This window comes from Eulemur rufifrons, chromosome 7 (assembly GCF_041146395.1).
Source record: "Eulemur rufifrons isolate Redbay chromosome 7, OSU_ERuf_1, whole genome shotgun sequence".
NCBI lineage: Eukaryota > Metazoa > Chordata > Mammalia > Primates > Lemuridae > Eulemur > Eulemur rufifrons.
In genome coordinates, this window is record NC_090989.1 from 83,149,729 (window position 1) to 83,176,313 (window position 26,585).

Below are 26,585 nucleotides of genomic sequence, written 5' to 3' on the forward strand. Positions count from 1 at the left end.
ATCTCCTTCACTTGGATGTACAGGTCTCATTTTTGGTAACCATACTGTTAGAGATTTAGACTGAATATCCAAGGTTTCCCCCTAGCTTAAATTTTTAATTCTGATTACACTTACCATATTGAATTCCATCTTCACACAGGCAAAGATTTGGACTTAATATCTGAACAGCAAGAGAGCAATTATCTGCATTTTAATTTAGACTCAGATGAACTAATACTGCATGATGATAGTATCTGTGAAATAATGGATGTAGGTGATTCCAGAATATGTTAAGGAATTTTAAAGTTAACCTATTAAAAGAGAAATGGATCTTGACTTCTCCAGCTGAGAAAACGAAACTTTTATTATTCCTTAAAATCGCTGTGCCAATATTATACAACTGAGCTCCTCCAACACTTTTGATATTTTAGATTTAATAAGACCTGAAGTGTTTTTGAAATGGTCAGGGAAATTTATGCTTTGATGTGAATGTCTCAGATATCAAATTATAATGCAATTGAATACTTGTGGCTCATTGTTGATGTGTTAAACTTAGGGAAACTGATTAAACAGTCCCCCCAATGGGCTTGTATCATTTTAATAGTGAAAATGTTCTTTCTAAAATCTTCAGGGCCTGAGTCAGGCCTTAAAAAGAAATTCTTTGAAATGAAATACTATGTTCAACTTCTTTCCCTTTTGCCATTGTGGGAAGCAACAATTTAAATCATTTCTTAACTCGTTAGAATTTTTTTAAAAAACACCCACAGGTTATACCATCTTTCTTATGGATAGCACAATGAATAAAATTATTTTAATTTTTTTGGAGACAGAAGTCTCACTCTGTTACCCAGGGTGGAATATAGTGGCACATTTATAGCTCACTGCAGCCACCAACTTCTGAGCTCAAATGGTCCTCTTGACCCAACCTCCCAAGTAGCTAGGACTACAGGCACATGCCACTATGCCCATCTAATTTTTTTAGAGAAAAGTCTCAGTATGTTGCTCAGGCTGGTCTCAAATTCCTGGGCTTAAGCAATACTCTTGCCTCAGCCTCCCAAAATGTTTGGGTTACAGGCGTGAGCCACTGTGCCCAGCCAAAATTGCTATTTTGAATCCAATTAAGTAGAATGTGAAGTACACTTTCAGATTTTTACTAGTTTTCCTTCTATTTGTTTTGAATTGCCTCACATTCAGTGTATATTTTAAAATACTGGTTACAATAATAGGGACTCATTAAAATGCTTTATAGTGGAATGTCTAAGCTAGCATTTTGTTTAAAAAGTAATTTATTAATCACAAATTGATGGTACACCTTGTATTTAGGAAACATTTGCATGTTGTTAAAATTTCCTGCATCTGTTTTCCTAAATCTAATTACTGATTTTGTAAAAAGTAGTTATAATGCAGCATTATGAAAAAAAACTTGTTTCAACTGGTGTTAAATGTACCCAATAAAATCTTACATCATACAGTATTTATTTCTTAATTACTAGAACTTCAGTGATGATATACTTGGTAGATATTTCAGACCTTTTCTGTCTTTTACACAATGGTGCTCTATCCTATTTTCTCTTTTCAAAGAAGCATCTGGATACTTGTATTTGCATTTTCTTATCCAAAGGCATTCACATCTAAGTGTGTTTTTAAAGTTGGTTAAAATATTTTCCTGTTAAAGCATTCTGAAAATGTTTTCCTTCACCTAGAATGGTTTCTACATACTTGTGGCAAATTGACTATGAATGTTAGTGGTATGTCTAATTATAGGAAAGGTAAACATGCTAGATTAAAGCTCTTACAAGTTTTAAATCATATACAACTATAGACTTGTACCATGATTTAACAGTATTCTTGGATCTTTCTTACAGTGATTCATTCCTTTATGTGTACAGTGGCTTTGTGAAATAATGTTGCCGTGAATTGATATTGTAATCAATAAAGTGCTTTTAACCAGCGTTCACTGTACTGTTTTTAAGTAAATTTTCTGTAGGAATTATTTTAAAAATCAAGTCCTAGAACTCAACTCTTAAGCCCATTATATCATGCTCAGCCCTAGTTCCTTAATCTAAACATTGGAAAGTTTTTTTCTGTGAAAAATGGGACATGGAAGCAAACAAGAAATCAGAGTGCTACTGACCTATCCTTCAGTGTTTTTCTTTTTCTTTCTTTTTTTTTTTTTTTTTGAGACAGAGTCTCCCTCTGTCAGTCACCCAGGCTAGAGTGCAATGGCATCATCTTAGCTCACAGCAACCTTAAATGCCTGGGCTCAAGCAATCCCCCTGCCTCAGACTCCTGAGTAGCTGGGACTACAGGCATGCACCATGATGCCCAGCTAATTTTTCTATTTTTGGTGGAAATGGGATCTTACTTTTACTCAAGCTGGTCTTGAACTCCTGACCTCAAGCGATCTGCCTTGGCCTCCCAAAATTCTGGGATTACAGGCGTGAGCCACTGTGCCAGGCCCCCATCCTCCTAGCTTATTGGTAAAAGGCTACAGATTTTCATTAAAAAGAAGTCATCCCATCCCCCATGTAACTCCCTTGGGATAATTTAGCTCTCTTTGGTATAATTTTTTAAATAAACAATTCTGCTTATAGTATTGATAAAAAGTGCTCTTACTATTTTCTTTCATCAACACTACCTTAGGGGAGGATGAATGAGGAAATTAAGATAAAGATCCTATATAATAAATATTTACAGATTTTAAATTTACTTCAAAATAATGTGGGACAGCCGGGCGCGGTGGCTCACGCCTGTAATCCTAGCACTCTGGGAGGCCGAGGTGGGCGGATCATTTGAGCTCAGGAGTTCGAGACCAGCCTGAGCAAGAGCGAGACCCCATCTCTACTAAAAATAGAAAGAAATTATATAGACAGCTAAAAATATATATAGAAAAAATTAGCCGGGCATGGTGGCACGTGCCTGTAGTCCCAGCTACTCGGGAGGCTGAGACAGGAGGATCCCTTGAGCTCAGGAGTTTGAGGTTGCTGTGAGCTAGGCTGACGCCACGGCACTCACTCTAGCCTGGGCAACAGAGTGAGACTCTGTCTCAAAAAAAAAAAAAAAAAAAATAATGTGGGAGATAAAACCACCTTGGCTATGACTTGGTAATTCTTGAAGCTGGGTGATGGGTCATGGAGATTTATTATGCTTTCCTGGCTACTTTTGTTCTTTAATGTTTTTCCACAATAAAGCAGTTTCTTTTTTTAAATGTAGGGACACATAGCCCTGTGGGTTGAAACAGAGGGCAAGAATAAGCTCACCTTGCATACTTTGGTTAGTAGTTCTTCTTAGGGAAGAGTACTGAATAAGTGCCTGTAAATTATATGTCTAAGGTAGAAAACAAAAATTTGCTCCCCTAATAGTGATCTATGACATCTTCTACCAAGGACTGGTAGTATATATAATATTTACTTACCCTTTCAATACTTCGCCAGAACTTAACAGTAATGTAGTCAAAAGAGCCAGTTTACTCAAGATAATTTATATGCCTGCCATAAAAATGATTAAGAATAAAAGATTAAAACTCACTAAATACTAATATAAATGCTACATTTATCAACTATCAGGCAAACAGCTTTGTTTTATTTTTATCTTGTAAGCTGGCATACTTATAAAAAGTTTTGTAAAAAGTGTAAGATTTTTTTTTAAGATTATACAAAGTTTATAAATAATCCTGCAAACATACATAGTAAACAATCAAGTATATGTGCAATAACTTTGAACTACATTAGTCACAAGTACATAATTTCTGTATAATTCATGGGCTTGGTCATAGATGCACTTATCTCCAGGCATAAGAGTTGGATTTCGTTATTTTGGTTTTCCATTTCCAACATTCACATATTTTCAAACTTGATCAGGTAGAACTACATTCAAACCAGTGATGGAGAAATTATTAGCCACTGGAATAGTGGTTCCCAAACTTTAGTGTGCATCAGGATCACCAGGAGGGCTTGTTAAGTAGATTTTAGTGTCTAGGATCTCTGATTCCCTAGGCCTGGGCTGAGACCCAAGAACCTGCATTTATTGCACATTTGAAAGTGATGTTGGTGATCCAGGACCAAACTTCGAGAACCACTTTACCATACTAATGAGGCGATACCAAACCACTATGCAATTTCCAAAGTTGAAGTACTTTCACATAAAGGTTACAACCTTGACATCATAACCTAAATTAACAGTACCTAGTCTTAGACATCAGTTTTTCATGTAGTTGTTACCTAATCCCACTTGTTGGTGACCTGTACCATTTTTGGGGTTATAAATCAGCAATGAAAGCTAAAACCCAACAATTATTTGCATTTGTATACTGCATTATATCTGATTTGCATAAAAACATAAACATTTGAAAGACTTCTATGCCCTAATATTTTTTCTTTAAAACATCTTGAAAAATAGAGTTGCACCTGCTGTGAAAAGACTGGATAGCATCCAGAAACTTTAAAAGGCACAAGAAGGGAAGTACTAAAGGGGGGGGGGGGGGGGGCGCGGAAAGCCTGAAGTTTTATCCCTCTTATGAAAAGGAAGCATAAATTAGACTTTGCCAAATGTACTGTGTCCCCTGGGATTGTACATTTCTGACAAGCATCTAGGTGATGCTGATCTGGTGGTCCTATACTTTGTGTAGCAAAACCCTAGAATGATGTCATTTTTGCATATTTCATTCCATATAAGTTTCAATCAGTGTTTAATATAAAAGCAGACATGATACTTGAACCCATATTTCATTTAAGGTAAAAAATACAGTAATTTTTAACAGAACCCTGGTAAATTCATACAAGTAAATAAATGTAAAAGTCTCCATCGGGGGACAATCAAGCAATATCCTAGGTCAATGCCTTCTGAAGAACAGCTTTTAAACATTAATGCTATCACTCAAAATTCAGACTTCCATTCCTTGATATGGGGGCTAAAAAAAAAAAATTCAGATCTCCCATATCTTTGGCTATTTTTATCACTTCAAACTTTACTCCTAAAACTGAGCTAGAAAAGTTTTCCTCTACTGGAATCATAATTAGAGCAAAGCTGAAAGTGTTTCTTTAGAAACAACTCAGGGAAGTATTTAGACCCAGATACCTTTATAAGTGACTATAATAACAAAACTTTATAACGTTTTACATCAGTTTTAATAGAAATAAAAGAGGGAGTAAAAACAGAACATTTATTAGTGGTTTACATACCTGCCATGATGGCAAAAGTGATTCTAACTTGCATAAATAATACACTCAAGAACATTCCACTCCTTGGTGGTTCAAGCAATGCAGTTTATAAAATAAAACCAAAAAAGTGACCATTCCCATTAAAGAAAGCATCAGAAACTAGCATTGAGAAATTAGATGAAAGGATCAATCTCTAACTCCTGGATGCCAGGAAGCAGAGTTTTTCAGAATCAAAAACAAAGCCCTAAGTAAGAGCTCAAGGCCCCACCCCTCAGGGGTCACACAGTTGGTGCTGTTGCTTAACTAATTCATTATTTTAACACATCAAACAATTCAGCCTTTCTTTACCCAAAATTAAAACTAAGGACATGTAATGCTTTTCAGAAATGCAAACACCCTGAGATAGCTCATTATCAGAACCTACACAGGGATTTGCTATTTAGGTGCAGCTAGTGTAATTCATATTTAAAGCCATTTCATAAAAATAACAATTGTCCCAATCTTCCAAGTTCCGTGTCTTCCTATGATGGTCACCAAAGTAATCTCTATTAAGATTCTTCTTCATTGCTTGAATGTAGAAACTGCTTAGTAAAATTCTCCAGCTCATTTTCAAGTTGAACAGCTTTATTTCTAATTTAAAAAAAGAATAAAACACCAATCTAATTATCATAAAGGTCAAAGAGAAAAATCCACTCCAAACAATCCTAAGAAAAACTCACTAGCCAGCCGCTGCTACATTTGTCTGAACTCAGACTCCACCGTTATCAAAACACTTTTCAAAGCATTCATTATATATACTACTGCAGCTTTGTAGTAAAAACACAGACCCTCAATGTCCAGGGCCTTAAAAAAGTTATTCTGAGATAAAAGATAAAAACTTTATTTTTCGCTTTTTTTGTTTTTTTCAGTAGAGACAGAGTCTTGCTCTTGCTCAGGCTGGCCTCAAACTCCTGACCTCAAGCAATCTTCGCACCTCAGCCTCCCAGAGTGTTAGGATTATGAGCATGAGCCACCGCACTGGCCAAGATAAAAACTTTAATAAAGAATGAAAAGCATAATAGTGGGGTCACATCATCTTACATGGGATTTATATCCCAAGTTACATACAGTCATGATTGTCCTTAAAAATTTCCTTCAAGTAAAGCATTAAATACAGAGTAAGTGGTTTTATGTATATGCAAGGAAACTGGCAGATCTCAAAGGGCCATGGTATACCAAAAATATTTCTTTTAAACACTAAATCATACTTGGTGTAGCCAAATGCCAATAGTAAGAGAGAAAAACTACAACTAAAACTGACAGAATCGCCAGAGTACTCATTTTGTGGGTGCGTGCTCACTCTTTCTCTCTCCCTCTACTATGAAGACGGGGAAAGGGAACTGTTTTGTTGCTGCACACACACATATTTGAGGTCATATAAATGTATAGATATTATGAACTCCACAGTATATATTTCTCAGGCAACTGTCCTGAAGAATTAGGCAAGCTGAATTCCATACAAATGGCTGAGCTTAATCTATTAACAGTAATAGTGGAAATTCTAAATATTATGGCTTTTTAGAAAACCTTTTCCTACTAGAAAAAGGATTAATCAGCAGATCAAAAATATTCATACTTATTTAAGTGTAGTCTTGCCAAAAGCAGAAGGCTACGTAACAAATGACAATAATCTATTTTATAATTATGTTTTACTATAACAAGATGAACCATTACTTAAAAATTTATCTAGGTAAAGAAAAAGAAAAAAAAATTTTACTGGATAGTGTCACCAAATTTGCAAGGTGTATTCGGGATGAACTAACTTAAAATAAGAGCAATGGAATATGTAAAGTTCACTTGGTGGGTGGTAGCAAAGTGATAGGCAGTCATCTTTTCTAGGGATTTTGAAACTGAGGTACAATGAAAGTGTGATTGCTGGTCAGATTAAGACATGAAGGATAATCATTACCGTAAGTGTTTTAAATATATGCCCCCAAATCCAGGTCACAAAGACAGTCCCTCCAATTTGCAAACACTAACTACTAAGATGCTCTTACACGGGCTATTTTGTGTAGCACGTGCTTTAGAAGTAGCAGCAGGGATTAAATGAGGTTTAATGATTCTCCCAGACATGCTGGCAAGCCAGCTAATGAGTAAGAGAGCTAAAAGCTGAAAAGAACTGCCAACTGAAGAACTAATGATAATGAGAATCCATAATAAATCGCATCAAACCAAAAATCCAACTTTTTCAGGAAATCTTATTTACTTTTGTTGCTTCAAATTTAAGTTTACCCAATCAGCAGTTCCCAATGAAAACAGAAGTTATGAGTCCTACACATACAGGACTCAAAACTCACTTTTAATTACAAAATTTCTGTTCTGAAAAGGGACTGATATAGCTAACCAACAATAAGTTGATATCTATAAAATTGCTTTTAATTTAGATTTGTTTTCTTGTTGAAACCAGTTTTCATCAAATTGCAAAACATACGGAATTAAACAAGGAAGATTCTAATTTAAACCAACACAGAAAACTAAGTTTGTTTTTTTTTTTTGAGACAGAGTCTCACTCTGTTGCCCGGGCTAGAGTGAGTGCCGTGACGTCAGTCTAGCTCACAGCAACCTCAAACTCCTGGGCTTAAGGGATCCTACTGCCTCAACCTCCCGAGTAGCTGGGACTACAGGCATGCGCCACCATGCCCGGCTAATTTTTTTTTTGTATATATATATTTTAGTTGTCCATATAATTTCTTTCTATTTTTAGTAGAGACGGGGTCTCACTCTTGCTCAGGCTGGTCTCGAACTCCTGACCTCGAGCGATCCACCCGCCTCGGCCTCCCAGAGTGCTAGGATTACAGGCGTGAGCCACCGCGCCCGGCCCAGAAAACTAAGTTTTAATACAAATTCATCTGTGGTTTTACATAAATATTTTGGTAATGAGACTAGTAAATGTTCATATTATTGGGAAAATAGGTTTAAATACCTTAAGAGCTTTGAATTGTTTTGTATTTTCTCCAACTGATCTATTTCTTTGGATAATCTAGCAATTTCTTCTTCCAGATGTCTTTGAGTAACATCAACTTGTTGGCACAGGCGAGCAAAAGTGGTAGCCATTTCTCTTAAAATTAAAAAAAAAAAATTTGATTAGCAGTCATGAGTGTCTTCTAAAATGAGTAATAAAGCTTATATAAAAAGGAGAATACAAGTTTGAAAAATATCTAAATTATAAGGAGTCAAACAACACTAAGAATGGTATGAGGGAAGGTATGGCATCTGTGCGTTTAATTTGCTTTTCTTTTTTTTTACTCTGAGTTGTTGCTTTATGTAGGCTTAATTTCATCTGGCCTCAAGAGGCAATATTAATTCTGCTATATGACTGTGAATATGAATAAGCTATTAAAAGGCAGAAGATGGGTATATTTCTTCAAAAGCACAATAACAAACCTTATTCTTGTCCCCTCCCCAATAAAAGAAATTATCAAGAACAGTAAAGAAAAAAAATCCCATGACCTTTTATGACACTGCCAAAATTACTTTAGTTAATATATTAGCTTTGGCAAACATTATGCTTGTATTTTTACGACTGGGAGCATGCTTGGTATGTGTACCTCCAGAATATAACTAACTGATTTATTTTTCTCTGCAACTGTGCATCCTAACCTTTCCCCTGGTCTTTTCTCTCTCTCCCCATTCTACCAAATCCTATATTAGGTAAATGAAGCATGTTTCTTTCTTTCACTATTTTGTTAAACATTAAATTAATATTTAGTGAATAGGCTGGGCGCAGTGGCTCACGCCTGTAATCCTAGCACTCTGGGAGGCCGAGGCGGGAGGATCACTTGAGGTCAGGAGTTCAAGACTAACCTGAAGAAGAGGGAGACCCTGTCTCTACTAAAAATAGAAAGAAATTATCTGGACAACTAAAAATATATAGAAAAAATTAGCCAGGTGTGGTGGTGCACGCCTGTAGTCCCAACTACTTGGGAGGCTGAGGCAGAAGGATCGCTTGAGCCCAGGAGTTTGAGGTTGCTGTGAGCTAGGCTGATGCTATGGCACTCTAGCCCAGGCAACACAGTGAGACTGTCTCTCAAAAAAAAAAATTTAGTGAATATATTGTAACTGAGTTGCCTCTTTGAGGTTGCCTCCATTAAAGTCCTCTGAGAAAGAGATCAAGTTATCTTTAACTTTTTATTAATTTTATCCATAACCCCTAGCATGGCTGTTGCCTGGGAGGCAATTAATAATAAATGTTTGATGATCAAATGAACAGAAAGCTAAATTCACTTAATGAACAAGTTCCTCAAATCTCTAGTCTCCTTGTTTCCATCCTCTACAACTGTAACTGTTAGTTCAAGTTTTTATCTTGTGTCTGAAACAGTTTAACCTCCCTGCACTTCCTGCCTCGAGTCTAAACCATTTCATACACTACATCACTGCAAAGTTATTTGTTCTAGAGCTAAGTGTTGATGGATTCCAGGATTCCTAATTATCCAAATCCCAACATCTACACTAACAGACAGGACTTTGTCCTGCTATTAGGTGTATGACTGAATCTACACCCCTTATACACACATCTGCCATACTGAAATTTTCTATTCATGTCCTTGAACTCATTCCTTTTCCTCTTACCTTCTTGCTTTTGGTTTGGGTTGTTTTTTCTCTCTCATCTTCCCATCTGTGTGTTCAAATCTCATATACCACCACCTCTCCTCCATGAAACCTTTATTGATCCACTATCCTTCATGATTTAAGAAACTTATAGAGCCTCACATTATGAGAACATTTTATCTTGTATTTCTTATCACTTTTATTTTGTATTATAATTACATGTTATTTTCTTCCATCAAACTGCAATTCTTGAGCTCAGAGAACATTTTAATTCTGCTCTCAGCAGCATCCAAATATAGAATAGTGTCTTAACTGGAGTTCTATATATTTACTACATCAATGAAACGTATTTAAGATGAAAAAGCAGAAACTAGGTGGACATAGGCATTTATTATAATAAAATTCTCATGAGATCTAAAAAATACCTTTAAGCCTATCTATAAATTTTTACTGAGAAGAAAAAAAGTTACATTCACCTTAAAATCGGGAGTAAGCCTACCATCAAGCTCACTTGTTAAACGTTAAGAATTCATTCAGACCAGGCACGGTGGCTCACGCCTGTAATCCTAGCACTCTGGGAGGCCGAGGCAGGTGGATTGCTCGAGGTCAGGAGTTCGAGACAAGCCTGAGCAAGAGCGAGACCCCATCTCTACTAAAAATACAAAGAAATGATCTGGACAGCTAAAAATATATATAGAAAAAAAAATTAACTAGGCATCGTGGCACATGCCTGTAGTCCCAGCTACTTGGGAGGCTGAAGCAGAAGGATTGCTTGAGCCCAGGAGTTTGAGGTTGCTGTGAGCTAGGCTGACGCCACGGCACTCTAGCCTAGGCAACAGAGAGAGACTCTGTCTCAATAAAAAATTAAAAATAAATAAATAAATAAAAAAGAATTCATTCAGTTTTCTTAATTAAGCAACAACAAATATCTTAAGGACAGGATCATAAATTTACAATAGGTCTGTCGAACAATTTTTTGAAATCCCTCTAGAGTTCTTTAAAGAGTTCCTATCTACCAATTTTCAAATGTTCAAATCTAATCTATCAGGAGACTGGGGAGAACAGTTATTAGGAGGGAGAGAGCGCATAAGTAAGGTTTAGTATTGCTCTTTTTTTTTTCAACTTGGTGGGGATCACAAAATGTGTTCATATTTGTGACAATTCTTTGAGCTATACACTTACTTTCTTGCATTTTCTGCATGTATGTCATACTTCAATAAAATCTTTTTCTTTTTTTTTTTTAAAGAAAAAAATGCACCTTTCAACTTACTGTTGCACTTGGTGGCTACAGTTTGCACTCGTGAAGCTAACAATCATTTGCAGTTTTTCAGTTGCATAGTTCACAAACTGCTGCTTAAAGGCTCTCTCCTTGGCACGAGTGGTCCAGGTCAGCCGTTCATAAAGATACAAAGCCCCATACATGCTTAATGAAACAGATATGAGTTTCCAGCCTATAGTTTTCCAAATCTGTAAGACAAAGTCACAGCTTACTCTGAGAAGCAAAAATACCCCTTGGAAGAGTATATTACATGGCATTTTAGCTCCCTATCTTCAAGTCAGATCCGTTGCCTAAAATCTATATTCCTTATTCGTGAGAAAATCTGAAGTTACTGGAAATCAATCAGGCCGAAAAGGAATCAGCACACAAATATCCAGCAAGAGCTTTTAACCTGCCAGGTTTGTTAAATTGATTCACTGTATCTCACAAAAACAAATGTTAATTTATGTCAGAAGTTTCAAAAACCAAAACAAGTATATCTATCCTGTTAATGATATGAATTTTACTTTAAACAAATAAAAACTACTACTAAAAAATAATCTTTAATACCTATGACAGATCCCTGTTAATGATATAAATTTTACTTTAAACAAATAAAACTACTACTAAAAAATAATCTTTAATATTTATGACAGATCCCGTTAGTATTCAAAAGGGCACCTGGGCATTTCTAGTTACTCCAGTGTACAACTATTGTGTGCTGTGATATGAGAATAGTTAGAAGCATTGTTTTAAGGACCAGCTAGTTGGTGATGTTTCCTTCCTGAAGATATTTTAAAAAAATTTCAGATTAGACTTCTGAAACTCTTTTTAATTCACTTTTAACCTACAAATTTGTATATCATTTATAGATTATGTAAATAGAAATACTATATATCTTTCTTTTTGTGATCTAACAGGCAACTCTATAAAAATTTCAATTTTCATTATACTAAAAGTAATGTTTCTTACCACTCCTCCAACAACAATGATGCCCATAGAAGTTCTAGATGTGAGAGAAGCTAATCCTGTTATTAAGGTAACCATGATTTCTTCCTGTGATGCATTATCTGGCGTTGCTGGGTTGGTAGGAGCAGTGGGAGTAGAAGCTAAAGATCTAGGGAGCTGATTAAGTTTGGGGGAAAAAAAGATTGTTACACTTAAATAACTATAAATGAAATAGTTACCTTTATAAAATTCTTTTGTGTTTCTTTTAAAATTATAGTAGCAAATCTATGGGGAAAAAATGATCCCAATAATGAATATTCCACAAATATATGTAAAAAAATGGTTTGAAAATTATTTTCTATGACATGGACCAATGATATCATGAACAATAATAAATTTTCACAATATAGAATAACACCTACATGTAACAGTAGGCTCTCAACCCTCATGTGAAACTAAAACTGTATTTTATGTTTTTACTTGTTAGAGACTGGGTCTTGCTATGTTGCCCAGGCTGGATTCTCGGGACCAAGTGATCATCCCACCTAGACTTCCAGAGTAGCTGGGATTACAGGCAGGCACCACCACATCTAGTTAAACTGCATTTTTAAAAAACCCCACATCAGGCCGGGTGCGGTGGCTCAAGCCTGTAATCCTAACACTCTGGGAGGCCGAGGTAGGAGGATCACTCAAGGTCGGGAGTTCAAGACCAGCCCGAGCAAGAGCGTCTGAGACCCCCATCTCTACTAAAAATAGAAAGAAGTTAACCAAACAACTAAAAATATATATAGAAAAAAAAAATTAGCTGGGCATGGTGGCGCATGCCTGTAGTCCCAGCTACTCAGGAGGCTGAGGCAGAAGGATCGCTTGAGCCCAGGAGTTTGAGGTTGCTGTGAGCTAGGCTGACGCCACGGCACTCCAGCCCGGGCAACAGAGCAAGACTCTGTCTCAAAAAAAAGCAAAAAACAAACAAAAAAAACTCACATCAAAAGCAAAATCCTTAAAAATAACAGCAACAAAAAAAAGTTCAAAACAAAAACCTTTAAAACTTCAAAATACAGCATAAAAAATTAAAAGACAAGCCACAGACTGAAAAAATATATTTAGAAATCATATAATAAAGGACTTGAATCCAAATACATGAAGAATTCCTACAATTCAACAGAAGCTAAATAAGCCAATTAAAAAATTAGTAAAAGATTTAAATAGACATTTCACAAAAGAAGGTACATAAATGGCTGATGAGCACATGAAAAGATGTCCAAAATCACTGTTCATTAGAGAAATTCAAATCAAATCTACGAGATATGACTTCATATCTACTAGAATAAAAATTAACAAGCGTCAGTGAATATGTCTAGAAACCAGAACCTTCATACATCACTGGTGGGAATGTCAAATGGTGCTACCTTGGAAAACAGTTTGGCAATTCCTCAGAAAGTAACATAAATTACCATATGGCCAAGCAATTTTGCTCCTAATTATATACTTGAGAATGAAAGCATACATGCACATAAAAACATGTACATTAATGTTCACAGCAGCATTATTCATAGCAGCAAAAAGTACAAACTACCCTCATGTCCATCAACTGATGAATGATGAACTGATGAACTTTGAATAAACAAAATGTCTTATATCTATAATGAAGTATTACTCAGCCATTAAAAGGAATGAAATATTGACACATGCTACAATAACCTTGACAACATTACACTAAGTGAAAGAAGCCAGTCACATAAGGCCACATTTTGTATGATTCCATTTATAGGAAATGTCCAAAAATGGCAAATTCATATGAACAGAAGGCAGGTTAGTTGTGGAGCAGGAGGTAGGAATGACGATTGACTACAAATAGGCATAAGGGATTCTTCTGGGGTAAGAGAAATGTTCAAAACCTGGATTGTGGTGATGATTTTATAAATAATAGATTTTCTGAAAAATTATTCAATTAATAAATTTGTAAAGGTTTTTCTTTCAAAATGCCTGCATTTATTCCAATTTGAGTCTGAAAACAGAACTTTTTAAGTTAACAAGTTTCAAAAATGAATGTAGAACCACCTGTAACAGTACTGATGAAAACTCTGTGATTGGCTTTCCCTTATGTATAGTACAGGTTGAGTATCCCTTACCCAAAATGCTTGTGACCAAAAGTGTTTCAGATTTCAGATTTTTTAATATTTGCGTACACATAATGAGATATCTTGGGACCCAAGTGTAAACACAAAATTCATTTATGTTTCATATACACCATATATGCACAGTCTGAAGGTAATTTTATTAACATGTAACATTTAAATACTTTTGTGCATGAGACAATGTTTGAGTACACTGATCCATCAGAAAGCACAGATGTTACTACCTCAGCCACTCACGTGGACAATCTGTGGTTGTTTGGCATCACCATCATTCCTGTCTCTGAATTTATATACAGCGAATAATGCATGTAGGTCTTGGCCCCATCCAGAGTATTATGGGGAACCTGCCACAGAGGCATCCAGCCTTACCCTTTGTGGGTAGTTTGTGTAGGGTAATCTGGCGGTGTGTGGAAAACTACACCTCAGCTGAAGGGGGCTGGGTCTTTTTTCCACTGAGGACACTGAATAAACTGTGTGTTGTGTGCCTGTGTTTTGACCTGTCATGACATCAGGTGTGGAATTTTCCCTTGTGGTATCATGTCGGAGTTCAAAATTTTTCAGATTTTAGAGCATTTTGAATTTCAGATTTTCAAATTAGTGATGGCCAACATGTATATCTAACTCAGAAATGGCTCTATGAGATAGATGTTAGCTTATAAACATGAAGATTTGGTAAAGCTAGTTTTATCAGAGAAAACCACATAAACAAATTAAGAAAGAAGAGTCTCAACTGGTAGATTCAAAAATACCTACCTGAAAGATAGGCTCTGACAATCCTAGGAGCACCCTCTGAGCATTCGTAGGGCCCAAGAATCGATGCACAAGGGAAGACCAGCCCAGGGAAAAACGAAATACAATATCCTCTTGAAAATCTGAACATAACTTGTGGCAATTTAGGTCGTAACTGAGATCAAATTTCTTGCAAGGGATCAGTGTATGTAGTTTATTCTGTATACCAGCTGGAAGTAATGGCTTCAAGTTTTCTAGAAAGAATAAAATTACATTTATTTTAGGAAAAAATAGTAAATATTTTGCCTCCTATGAAATGCCATATGGAAAATAAATACTTCACCAATGAAAAAAAACAAAAACAAAAACTACACAAAACTTTGTACACATAAGTATTACCAATAATTTCTTGCTGGGATTGAAGCATCGAGGCATTGACTTCACTGGTACACCGATCAGCCAAATTTCTTCCCATACCATCTTCAATGTGCTTATTTAACTCCTATTAACAGTGGTAAATTATCCACATTAATTTTTCTCAAGAATACATAGATTTTATACAGACTTTAAAAATGCAGTAAATGCTAAAAAGATCTTAATCTCATTCTAATATTAATAGTGTAAATTTTCTCTGTGCTTTTACGTACATTAGAATTTATATTTATTGGGTGCATAAGCGATCTAACAGTTTAATTACATACTGATTGCCATGAAAACATTGAAATGGACAAACCACTAAATAAATAAAAGTATAGAATCAGATGAAGAAACAGTCTCTGAATAACTTAACTATCATTTAACTTACACTTTTATATACTTTCAATACACTTGGAGTAGGATGAAACTCAGAACAAAATTCATCAACCAAAACAGACAGTCGACAAATTTCATCTGTCATTGCACATGAAACCTGAAAATATTTTAAAAATCAGAGTTAAGAAAACTAAGCAAGATTACCCACTCCTCAAAAAATCAAACTGAAAAACACTTATTCTTTTAAGGTAATAGGAATAACATTTTTAGCATTATCAAAAATAATTTACATTTCCAGATACTCAAATCATAAAGTTATTGTCACTCACCTTGTTTGCCACGTCCTCAGTAACCTCCTTGATTTTTTTCTTAACATCCAGTGTTAAAAGGTTCATCTGGTTTCGGATAAAGTCCAGTCTATCAATTTGGTCTTCCCTCTCTTCCATTGAATAAACTCTATTATAGTATAAAGAGTAATTAATATTCAGGGAATATTAAAGTCCCAAAACAATTAAGCAAGGGAATTCACTCATGTATTGAGCCATCTATTAGCATGATACAAGAAAAAGGAAATCTTGCATTTCAACATCCAAAAGGATTAAAATAGTTCACTTTATGAAATACTTTATATAGATGATTTAATATAAACGACTTTTGTCTCTCTGCCCATGTTACACCTGAATCCCACAAAGGATTAATAAGGATTCTAAGTCTTCAAACATCTCATAGATAGGAACAATTAAAATAGAACTCAATATTGACTTTAGTTAATAAACAGGAGAAAGCAAATGGCATCCTACAAGTCAAATCCAGCCAGCTGCCAGCTTTTGTTAAAGTGTTCTTGAAACATGTATTCAATTACCTATTACCTATCTATGGCTGCTTTTGCTATAAAGCTATAAAAATGAGTAGCTGCAAGGAGACAGTATAGCCCACAAGGCCTAGAATATTTACTGTCTGGCTCTTTATATAAAATTATTTGACCCCAGAATGAAAAAGAAAAATGAAGACCTGAGATCCTTTTAAGAAAGTCTTTTAGATTAAAAAGTTCCCTAGATGTGATTGTACTAACAATCTTCAAATCATATCTTTGTGCCATATTAAGTTCAATGTCCTATATTTTTTAAAACTAATCATAATAAGGTCAAATAATAAGACAAAATTTTAAGTACTAGAACAAAGCCATTGAGCTGGAAGAAAATTCTATTGCAACCCAAGATCATTATACAGAGGCTGTGCAAAGGCTCTGCAGCACAGGGACCAAGATCAGACTCAGGGTTCTCACCCTTGTGTTTTACATGTTGGCAGTTCTCTGCTTTTGAACATAATGCATTCCTGAAAAAGTACCAAAATCAAGCAATAGGCTGAGATGGGATGAAAGGGCCTTTGTTGCCAGCAAGAACAAATACATTTCAAATTCCAATTTTACATTATTTTGGACTCAATCTTTCATGATTTTTGTTTCCTTCAACTGGTTTAAGCCCACTAAAGGTCCAATTAAAGCTTAACATCCATACATTTTTCACATGTAATAACATTCTGATTTTTGTTTGTGAGAAATTTACTTTTCATCAATACTGTTGGTACTTTCATGCATTCACCACCACCTCTGTAAAGTAATGAATGGAATAAAATAGTGCAGAACAATATGACATACAACAGTATGACATATGGGGTATGCTTACCAAATCAAATTTCTGGTTGGCAGATAGTAAATATCACCTTGTTTGTTCAACAGCTGATAAACAAAAACCCACAACTAGTATAAAAGAGTGATTTCAATGTATCAATGTATGAGTACATAAAAGAATACGTTGTGGGATGGATGCAAAAAAAGGATCACCTGTTTTGCACTTCTTCAAAAAAAATTCGGCTTAAAGAAATGGTTCTTCCACTGCCTTAAAAATATTTTAAAGCCACTAAAAATTATAAAATCACAATTCGTACACAGGAATACTGAGATCCAGGGAATGTAAATGATGTGTTCAAGGTCACAGAATGTTTACGCTATCAAATACTCATTTAAAAATATATAAGTAGGCATCAGCTAAATTCACAAGGTTGATTTTAATGAGAAAAGTATCTGTAGTACAACAATTTAAAACCTTGGTTTTAACAACAAAAAAAATTTTATGTTGCAATAAAATGAACTCATACCTTTTCTCTGCTGCTGCCACGTTTACTGAATCCATTATGTCTTTCACAGTATCTAGTATCTGTTTAGCTCTGATAGTGTGCTGTTCAAACTTTGTTTTCACTGCTGACTGCGAGATACACTCCTGCGAGGGGCCCAAGCCATAACACATTACTGTAATTCCATCCCAACATTTTCAGGAATTTAAACACAAAAACTTGCTGTTTTTAATTTTAACCAGAACAAAAATAAGGATAGAAAATAAACACATGATAAACACAACTTAAAATTACAAAAGTTAAAAAAAATTACAAGGATTCAAAAGTAAAAAGGGCTTTAACAGCAAGTTGATATCTTTGTGTATTTTTACACAGTAATGTGCAACGGTTTGACTATAACATTAAAAAATAAAAAACAAACAGGGCACTATATTTCAATGTTTAAAAAGCTTCCCTCATTAGCATTACTAATTTTACCTAGATTCACCTTTCATCCAATTACAGTCTATCTTGATTTTTCTCATACTTGTAATAGATAACCTAATAAAGTTCTTAAATTAGTTGTGAATTAGTATTCTACCTTATTTTTAAAAATTAGTTGAATGATATGGTGATTCACATAAGGTTATTAAAAAGGATTTCTATGCATTGAAATGTGAACAATTTGAAAAATAATCTTTAACAACAATCCAAGTAATATTTTTAACTATTTACAGAAAACTATCTGCAGCTACTTCAAACATAATCCTGTTATACTCATTTAGAACATGGTGTATGCACATAGGCCTGAATGATGTCCAGAGTTGTTCCACCTTCAAGCTAACTACAGCTCACGCTCATCAATACTTATACAAATCAATTGTTTCATAACTAGTATTTACTGAAATAGAATACATCATAATGCATCACATATATCAATGGGTACATTTATCTTATGAAATTTTTGTTTCAATTTTCTTTTTTTTTTTTTTTTTTTGAGACAGAGTCTCACTTTGTTGCCCGGGCTAGAGTGAGTGCCGTGGCGTCAGTCTAGCTCACAGCAACCTCAAACTCCTGGGCTTAAGCGATCCTACTGCCTCAGCCTCCCGAGTAGCTGGGACTACAGGCATGCGCCACCATGCCCGGCTAATTTTTTGTATATATATATATTTTAGTTGTCCATATAATTTCTTTCTATTTTTAGTAGAGACGGGGTCTCACTCTTGTTCAGGCTGGTCTCGAACTCCTGACCTCGAGCGATCCACCCGCCTCGGCCTCCCAGAGTGCTAGGATTACAGGCGTGAGCCACCGCGCCCGGCCTGTTTCAATTTTCAATATATAAAATACCACTAGTTATCTAAGAGAAATGTAGGAGACATTATTTTCCATGATAAATTTGTAAAAAATTAGGGATATACTAATTCTCTGGTGGTTCTTTGAATTCATCTTCTTGAACCACTTTATATATTTACCTAGTTCAAATTGTGGCGTTTATTACTGTCCTTCCTTTGTCAAAATAAATAGCTTTCAGGCTTTAAAACATATTCACACTTAATATCCTAGTACTACATTTGTTATCCTGAAATTATTAGTATATGTTCATTCAATGTACTATCTATAATCTATGGTTAGCCTTCATGTCTCTAAAATTATTTGTGCATTTCACTCAGATAGAAAAAGACTATAATCTCTTTTGCCATTTTAGCTCCCCTCTTCAGGATTCTGAAGCACAGAAAACAAAATACACTTACTTCTTTAGTGATAGGGCATACGAGAGTAATTCATTTAGTTAACAGTTTAATTCAGAGCTCATTACTTTCTAGCATTGCTAGCTTCATTTTGCTCATGGTTAAGCTTATTTTCACTAATCTTGAAGATCAGTGGTAGAAAGTTACAGCATTCCTGCTCTGTGCACACCTAAACCAAAGATAAAAAATTCCTACATGCTTTCTTCTTTAAAACCATCAATTATTACATAATAGTAAACCTTTGAATGGTAAACTACTTATTTTTAATGACAAAAACAAAGCTTTATTTTATTTTAAATAACTGTGCCTCATAAATGTGCCAAATTAACTTCCATAAAAAAATAATAAAAACAAAAATATTTTTAAAAGAAAAAAGGTTAAAAGAAAGTCTATTCCTCGATGAAGCAGATCTAGATATCAGCAATGAAGATCCAAATTTGCAGATAACAGCACAGTGTTAGAGCTAGACTTGACAGAAAAGAAAAGATCTTCAAAAGTTATTAGGCAATACAAGTTACTTCTGATTCAAAAATATATAATGATGAATAAATATAGAAAAGAAAACAGGCAATGTTCTAATTTAAAATTACCCCAAACTGGTGTTCCCACTAAGGACACTAAGAGGCATCCTGAAAAAGGAACAGTCTATTCTCAAATAAGCATGGGAAATGTTAATTTAAATAAAGCTTCTTTTCTGAGTTATTTCTCAACATCCTTAGTAAACTAATATGCTAATGAATCTCCACAGGAAACACATAATTTGTGTAGCAGTTACCAGACTTAATTTATTAGGAACTTTAATTTTCTAAGAAGTTTAAAATACTGTACTAAGCCAATTTAAATTGCATCTTATCAGAGTATCCTATAGTCTATTTTGAAACTTATCAAAGATTTAGAACCAAAATAATAATCACATCCTAATTAAGATAGTTTTCTGTTTTCCTAGTAGCATCTAAAGAAGCCAGTTGATAATCAATAATTATTATAGTTATACACTTATAAATATTAATATTTGTGTAATTAAAACATAAAACAAATGAAGTTGTCAAATTTCCTTGATAACAGACCCTACAAACACCCAACAACATTCTATTCATCACTCAACTATTTTGATGTATTTTAAATTGAAAACAAAAAGCAAAGTACAAGAAAGAACGCCAATATACTTTTAACCTAGATATACCAAATGTTAACATTCAGTCTCATTTGTTTACCTTCCCTCTCTCTCCACACACACACACACACACACACACACACACACACCCTAAATATTTGGGGGGCTGCATACATTTTTATACACACTTGTGTATTTTTTTTCCTTGCTTAACAATGTAACAGGTCATTACAGCCATCATGACCTTACTTGTACATACATCAACACTTGTCTTCTAAGAAAGGCAGTATTTTCCTACACAATCACAGAACAATTATATTCAGAACATTTACCGTTGGGACAATACTATTACCTAACACACAATTCATGTTCAAATTTCACTAATCATTGCAGGAATGTCCTTTATAATAAATCTACTGACATTTTAACGAATAGTTATTCTATACCTCTTCTTCTCATCATACAACCAAAACTATTAAAAATTAATGGTGAGATATTTGGGCAAAGAAATTTGAATTTCTAACTTGCCTTGAGAATAATGCAGGCCAAATGCATTTTCAAACTGTTCAAAGGCATTTTGAAAACAATAAGGAAATATATTAATAGAATATAACACTGATTTTGACTATTCTTACTCAACTTAATTTCCAAGCCTTGTTAAAAACAGTACATTAAATATTTCAACTGGGTACAAAGTTTTTCTTTTCACAAAAATCACCTTACAAGACTACAAAGAAAAATAAGTGAATCCCAAAACAAAGAGAAAATGTGTATAAAGGCCACACTATGTGACCACAATACAAAGAAACTAAGAAATTAATAACGAAAAGCTGGACTGAAAGAATCAAAACATTTGACATTTAACAACTCTTGTATTGGTAAGGAAATGCCAAAAACTATAACTAAAAACCAATTAAAAAAAAAACAAAAAACCAAACTAGATACTGAAAACCCTGGGATACATGCCCAAAGCTGTATTCACAGAAAGAAAAATTCGCAATGCTAAATCTTTTCTTAATGAACAAATAGCAAAAACCAATGCAACTTTAAAGGAAACTATGTTAAAGATTAACATAGAACTTAATGAATAAAACCTAAACAATGGTACTTATTGATAATTAACCAAGGGCTGGGTCTTTCGATGACATTATAAATATTTATATACATAAAGGCATATATGTAAATACAAAAGAAAGGACATGACATTTATGCTACCAAATTATAAATGATCAGAAATGCACAAATTTCTAGGAAATCATAAATTACCAAAACTGATTTAAGAAGTATCAAATCTCAGCTTTGGTGAAAAAAAGCTGACCAAAGTTGTCAATGTAATTGCCAAATATGCTTTGGTGCATTATAATACATGGAGACATAACTTTTGCCCAGCTGATTATTTCTTTAGATAAATTTAAGTAATCTTTAACTGATTCTCATTTTAGATATTTATTTTTAAAAAATTTCAATCTTTCTAAAGCCTGATATTCTCCACGACTTTATGTAAAAGCTACTGCTCAAAAAGCAGTATTTACCCACATATAATTTTTAGAATCCTAAATGAACTATTACAATAAAAAAATGAACTGCCTAGTTTTTTCTAAGAATAGTTTTAAAGAATAGTTCCTAAGTCTGTCTGATTATTGCAACCACTTGGGGAGCTTTGAATATATACAGATTCCTAGGCCAACCCCAGCCCCACTGAATCAAAGTCTCTGGGACACGTTAGGAACCTATAGCGGTACTCTAAAGCACCTCATATGATTCTGAAGATCAGCCAGGTTTGGGAACCAATGTGCTATAACACATCTTTTACTCTTCTCATTCCCACCTCTTCAAAGATATATTCTAGGAAAGCAAAGGTGTACCATAAACCAATACGAAAGAAGTGTAAGTGTGTAACAGAACAATAAATAATCTGGTAGAAGAAATCAATGATAAATATCCACAAAAAATATATAAAGATTGATAAAGAAGGAAAGATAAGGATATAGAATAGATCCTCTCCCTACATATTTTCCCCATGGATAGAATAACTAATAAGAGTGAAGAGCATCAATTCTCTCATGAAAGCAAATGGGAAAGAAAATAAACAAATAATGATCTTTGGGTAACTGGGACCTCATGTACCCAATGGCTTGGCTTGAGAGGACATCTACTGATATCCCAGGGGCCTCAGAACAATTAGAGATCTTACAAAGACAGCTGGTTGTGGGTTTTCTTTCTTTCACTTTGTCATCATCTGCCTAATGACCTCTTTCTCTCTCACCACATTAAAAATGAAGGATGGTAAGCATTTCTTTATTTGAGGCTGAGTCTCACCCTGTCACCCAGACTAGAGTGCACTGGCCTAATCATAGCTCACTATAACATTAATTCCTGGCCTCAAGCAATCCTTCCACCTCGGCTTCCCAAAGTGCTGCAATTACAGATGTCAGCCATTGTGCCTGACTGCAAATTTTCATTTTAAAAATTCTGCCAAATATAGGAAGACCACTTGACCCAGGAGTTTGAGGTTGCAGTGAACTATGATTGCACCACTGCACTCTAGCCTGGGCAACAGAGTGAGACTCTGTCTCCAAAAAAAAAAAAAAAGAAAAAATTCTGCCCAGTATACTCAACATTAACGTTCCTCCTATTAAGGCAGTTACTACTTATAAGGAAGAATAATTACAGATGGAGGTTTCTTCAATGCTAAAGTCTTTGTGTTCATGCATAAGTGGGAAAGTGATATGGAATCCAAGCAGAGCAGCATCATACAGGGCTAAATAAGATTTTAGGGGGTTAACACCTAAAGAACTTTTCAACAAATGTACGATGAGTTTTAATGTCTCTGAATAAAACACCTATCGTGCAACGTAAGAAATTATATTCTCTCCCCAATGCTGCACACACATCAGCCATTGATACACTTCAGTAGTTTCCCACCAGATTCCTAAAGTAGAACTGTATCTTAACTATTTTTGTACTCATTTGCTTCTTCAGAATGTTTGGCACAAAATGTGGAGAATGAACATGTTGTAATACAGTTTAGAAATGTAATAAAATTTGGTCAAATGGCATTAATCATGCTCTATATATCTCTATTAATATTATGGAACAAAGGATAATCCTCACTTTGCTCTATTATCTGTTCCAACAGCAATTATATTTGTTTGCTCTTCCTCCAAACTATTGAATACAGAGAATTTCATTCATTGTACAATACAAGCAACATTGGAAAATAGTTTCTCACTTATATATATAAATATATAAACAAAAAGAATAAGGAAGAAATTATAATCTTTTATTCCCAGTTCTTACACATTATCCATTTTGCAGGAGCTCCCTTTCTTCAAACTTCAAACTGTGTCAGCAACTACACTAATAACAGCAAAGGTTATTGACAAAGATAAACAATGAAAACAGAATATTACCATCACTCTCCAATCACTGCAAGAGTTTTGTTATTGGCCAACACACTGACAAAACTCCTACCTCAAAGATTTGTTCAAAATTCTGAAACTCCTGTAATCTTGCCTGAAATCCTTCAGCAAGTGCCCCACCTATAATACACAGGCGAAGATTTTAAAACCTAGTATGTAACAAGGTAACATTTCTGGCATGTTGCTGATTTTATAACCCATTTTTAGATTTAAAAAGGAACCCTATAATTAATACATACCACCTTCCGGCATCCCCTGTGCTTTGTGCTTTCTGGCACTAAGAACTTCCTTTGCCGAAACAAAGAAGATACGATTTCGTGCTTCTAAAGAATCAACAACTTTGAGCTCCTCCACCAAGAAATGTAAGCATCTTTCCATGTGCTGTCTGCGTACCTAGAGGGAAAGAAAGAAGGATATTCAAAGAATTCCAATAAGTTAAGCAAATATAATAACCAACAACTACTATAGCTTATACTAAACTTCATTTATAGTAATATTATAGCAAGTTTCCACATACTTAACAAATCCAAGAAATTCTAACAAATGAAGTTTCACACTTGATGACAGGAAATCTTTTTCTTAATGATTCTTCTTTTTGAATATTTATTTAAAATTTTGATGGACCATCAACTACTATATAACCACCATAAAATATTATAGACAAATATCAATACTTAATGGCATGAAAAAAGGTCTCAGTTCTATATTAAGAACATATATGATCACAGTATAAAAAATATGTTTATGTATCTGTACAAATTATAGTAGTAGTAGGCAGGCAACACCCATAAGAATGGAAAACATTTGTATTTCTTCCTTACTATGCTTTTCTTATTTTCCAAATTGTCTGCAATGAAGCTATTAATACTTTTGAAATCAGAAAATAAGTGCTACAATAAATCTATTTTTATTTCCTCTTAAAAACAATGGGAATTAAGGTTGAGGAGAATGCATTAACCAGGGATTCAAATTGCAATGTTGGGTTTAAAATTAGCATTTGGGTATTAAAGTGAGGACTAAGGGTTAGAAGTTGGGGTTCAGTAGTAGCCTTCAGCATATGGCTATAATAAGAGACTTCTACACTAAGACTTAAGCTAAATAGGAATATCGAACCATTTTGGCAAGAACAATTTGTGGGTGATATTTCCTACTTCTCCAGTGATTATGAGACCCCAATTTGAAAGAGTATGATTACAAACCAATAGTAATAGGATATAAAACTTTATGTACCACCCTAAACAACATAGTGACACCCCATCTCTACAAAAAAAAAAAAAAAAAAAAAATCAGCCAGGTGTGGTGGCATGCACCTGTAGTCCCAGCTACTCAGGAGACTGAGGCAGGAGGACTGCTTGAGCCCAGAAGTTTAATGCTGCAGTGAGCTACGATGATGCCACTGCACTCTAGCCCAGGCAACAGAGCAAGACCCTGTTAAGCAAAATTCCAATGAAAGGGAAATCAAAGCAAATAATCCAACATGTGAATGGTGACAGTACAGTGTAAGTTTTTTTATCTCATTTTCTAAATTTTCTACAATTAACTTATATTACACTACTACAATAAACCTATACTATTATTAAAATCAGAAAAAGTAATAACAAGCAAACTAAATAACTTATTTATAGATCAAATGCCAGATATTCTAATCTTTTTCAAAAGTTTCTACAACCACTGGTGTAATTAAAATGCCCAAAAAAAAAGTGTTGGTGAGACTGTAAATCACCTGAAACTCTCAATCTGCTGATGGGAATATACTTTGATACAAATGCTTTAGAGAACTCTTGAGCTGTGTTTACTAAAACTGAACATATTCTTAACCTGTAATCCAGCAATTTTACCTATAAATATATATATCCATTGTTTACTGACCTTGGCATTAGCAACATTTTAGACCAGCTCAAACTTTGTTTGGGGGGCTGTATTGTGTTATAGGATGTGTAACAGCATCTCTACCTCTACTTACTAGATGCTAACAGCACAATACCTCAGTTGTGACAACCAAAAATATCTTCAGACATTGCCAAATATCCCTTGGGTGTCATAACTGCCCCCCCCCCCCCCAGAGAACCACTGGTATATACCTAACAAAAATGCATACATATGTACACCAAAAAATATATATATAATATGCACAGTAGTATTACTGTTAATTGGTAAATACAGAAAATTAACCCAAATGCCCATCGCTAACAGAATAGATATATCAATTGTAATGTATTCACAGGATGGAATATTATACATCAAGGAGAACACACTACAACCATGCATAACTTGGAAGCATATGACAAACTAATGTTAAATGAAAAAACCATACACAAAAGTTGATGCTATATGACTCCATTACATAAAGAACAACCAGAAAGATTAATCTAAGTTGTTAGAAGTCATGATAAGTAGATAAGTTATCCTTGGGAGGTAGGACAGAAACTGGAAGGGGGCATAGGGAGGGACTCTGGGGTATGGGGAATGCTCTGCTTTTTGATCTGGATCCAGACACAGTTGTGACCACTTTGTGTTAAATTTGTAAAATTCACTGAGCTGGACACATAATTAATGCACTTTTCTGTTATGTATATTTCAATACAAAAAACAAAACAATCAAAAAAGATGTTTCGGATTCTTCTGCGGCTTTGGCTCC

The 26,585-nt window shown here is 34.6% G+C and overlaps 1 protein-coding gene across 2 annotated transcripts in view; it reads right to left on the reverse strand.

Moving 5' to 3' along the window:
* Positions 1 to 3,566: 3,566 nt before the first annotated feature.
* The window catches only part of MFN1 (mitofusin 1), a 40,748-nt gene continuing 17,729 nt past the window's right edge, over positions 3,567 to 26,585 (reverse strand). For both annotated transcript variants that reach the window (XM_069472907.1, XM_069472906.1), the window contains exons 8-18: positions 24,187 to 24,340; positions 24,000 to 24,067; positions 17,709 to 17,830; positions 15,881 to 16,007; positions 15,604 to 15,708; positions 15,198 to 15,300; positions 14,823 to 15,052; positions 11,956 to 12,108; positions 10,996 to 11,192; positions 8,101 to 8,235; positions 3,567 to 5,768 (exon numbers count right to left, since the gene is read on the reverse strand). In XM_069472907.1, the coding sequence (XP_069329008.1) occupies positions 5,687 to 5,768; positions 8,101 to 8,235; positions 10,996 to 11,192; positions 11,956 to 12,108; positions 14,823 to 15,052; positions 15,198 to 15,300; positions 15,604 to 15,708; positions 15,881 to 16,007; positions 17,709 to 17,830; positions 24,000 to 24,067; positions 24,187 to 24,340 (1,476 nt within the window). In that variant the 3' untranslated portion in view covers positions 3,567 to 5,686. The remainder of the gene's footprint in view (positions 5,769 to 8,100; positions 8,236 to 10,995; positions 11,193 to 11,955; positions 12,109 to 14,822; positions 15,053 to 15,197; positions 15,301 to 15,603; positions 15,709 to 15,880; positions 16,008 to 17,708; positions 17,831 to 23,999; positions 24,068 to 24,186; positions 24,341 to 26,585) is intronic.